Here is a 1,719-nt window from a genome sequence, read left to right as displayed (position 1 = left end):
TTATATATACAAAACAAGATAGAGATACAGCTACTTTGGCTTAATTCAATGAGAAGAAAGAGATGTACTAACAGTATTTGGACAGGATATCCTGTCTGCTTCCTGTAGTATGGATAACCACTAAAAAGATAACAATGTACAATGTATTGATTATCGAAACTGTCCTATTAATCAGCTTTGAAACTGTCTCATTCATATTTGTTTCTCAATAAAATTAAAATAAAAAATAAAAATATGACAAGAAACTATAGGGGCCGGGGAGATGGCTCAGTGGAATAAGTGCTTCCCTGGCAAGCACAAGGGCCTGAGTTCAATCCCCAGTCCCACCAAAAAAAAAAAAAAAAAGAAAAAAGAAAAAAAGAAACTATATGCCTAGGATTAGATGAATTATGTTTATGTGTCAATTCTCCAGAATGCATTTACTATGTATTACAAACATGCACAGAATTAACAAAAATACACATCTAATAATTAACAGGATCCCTTTTGTTTTCCAATGAAACTTTGAAAGTAAAACAACTTCAAGAGGGCCAGTAAGATAGCTCAACGGACTAAGCACCTGCTTTGGCAAGTGGAGGGACCAGGGTTTGAAGTCCGGTCCAGCATACCATGCTGGCCCCACCCGCGAGGCATGCTGCCCATGACCAAGTCCAGGCGTGGTGGCTCACACTTGTAATCTTAGTGCTAGGGAGTCTGCAAACAGGAAGATCACTATGAGCCCAAGCTACGTAATGAGACCCTGTACCAAATACATAAAATGAGGAGGGGAGGGGAAGGGAGGGGAGGGGAAAAGGGAGGGGAGGGGAGGAGGGAGGGGAAGGGGGAAGGGAAGACTGGGTTTCATGCTTACCATCCCACAATTTAAATTTTTGTCAACTTTACAAAAGGTATGAGGAGGGGTTTCTCCTTTGCTGGTCACAATGACACAGATATCTGTTACAGCCAAGGCATTCTGGGGTCGAACTGGAGCAGCCCTTCGGTATGTGATGAAGATTCTCTGCGAAGTAGCTGAACTATTGTTGACATTGGCACAGCGACCGTAGGGGGTAGCTTGGATTACTTCACAGCCGGGAATAAGCCTTTCTTTCCCTTCGTACAAAACACTGCATGGCACAGAGAGGAGGGAAAAAAACACAGACTTCAGATTAAAGCTGGTTTTCTACTTGAAACAAAAATCTGGTCCTTTCTATTGTTCTCTATTATGAATTACAAACCAAAATAACGTTATTATGTGTAATAATTTAAAATAGGGCTGAGGAGATAGCTCAGTGGCTTAAGCACCCACCTGCCTGGCAAGCATAAGGTCCTGAGTTCGACCCCTGGTACCAAAAAAGAAAACAAACACGAACACAATAATTTAAATATAAATTTAAATCTATGAATTATTTTTTAAAAGTCACCATATAATTTAAGAAGCATAAATAGAATCTAACAAGTTACTTTATTATAAAACATATAAAAAATAAAGTAGTAATACTGAAAACATCCTCAGGTCAATCCCTTTAAGCTCCATCAGGTCTTCAAATGTTTTCTCAAAAACATTTCTTTGTATAATTCCTCTCAGGTAACAATTCCTTGGGCTGGTGAGATGGCTCAGTGGTCTAAGGCACCTATTTGGAACAAGCTTAGCAAAACCCAGGGACCACGGTTCAATCCCCCAGCACCACATGCCAGCCAGCCCCGCCCCCTGGTGGGCTGAGCTGGCCACACACACACACA

General features: G+C 40.8%; 1 protein-coding gene across 2 annotated transcripts in view; it reads right to left on the bottom strand.

Annotated features, from left to right (window-relative positions):
• The window catches only part of Dennd4c (DENN domain containing 4C), a 116,534-nt gene that overhangs the window by 106,372 nt on the left and 8,443 nt on the right, over positions 1–1,719 (bottom strand). For both annotated transcript variants that reach the window (XM_023715817.1, XM_023715818.1), the window contains exon 2: positions 851–1,103. In XM_023715817.1, coding sequence (XP_023571585.1) covers positions 851–1,103 — 253 coding nt within the window. The remainder of the gene's footprint in view (positions 1–850; positions 1,104–1,719) is intronic.

The sequence above is a fragment of the Octodon degus genome, unplaced genomic scaffold (genome assembly GCF_000260255.1).
Source record: "Octodon degus isolate 3935 unplaced genomic scaffold, OctDeg1.0 scaffold00044, whole genome shotgun sequence".
NCBI classification, from domain to species: Eukaryota; Metazoa; Chordata; class Mammalia; order Rodentia; family Octodontidae; genus Octodon; species Octodon degus.
Note: the sequence above shows the minus strand (reverse complement) of the source record. Positions and strands in the feature narration are given on the sequence as shown.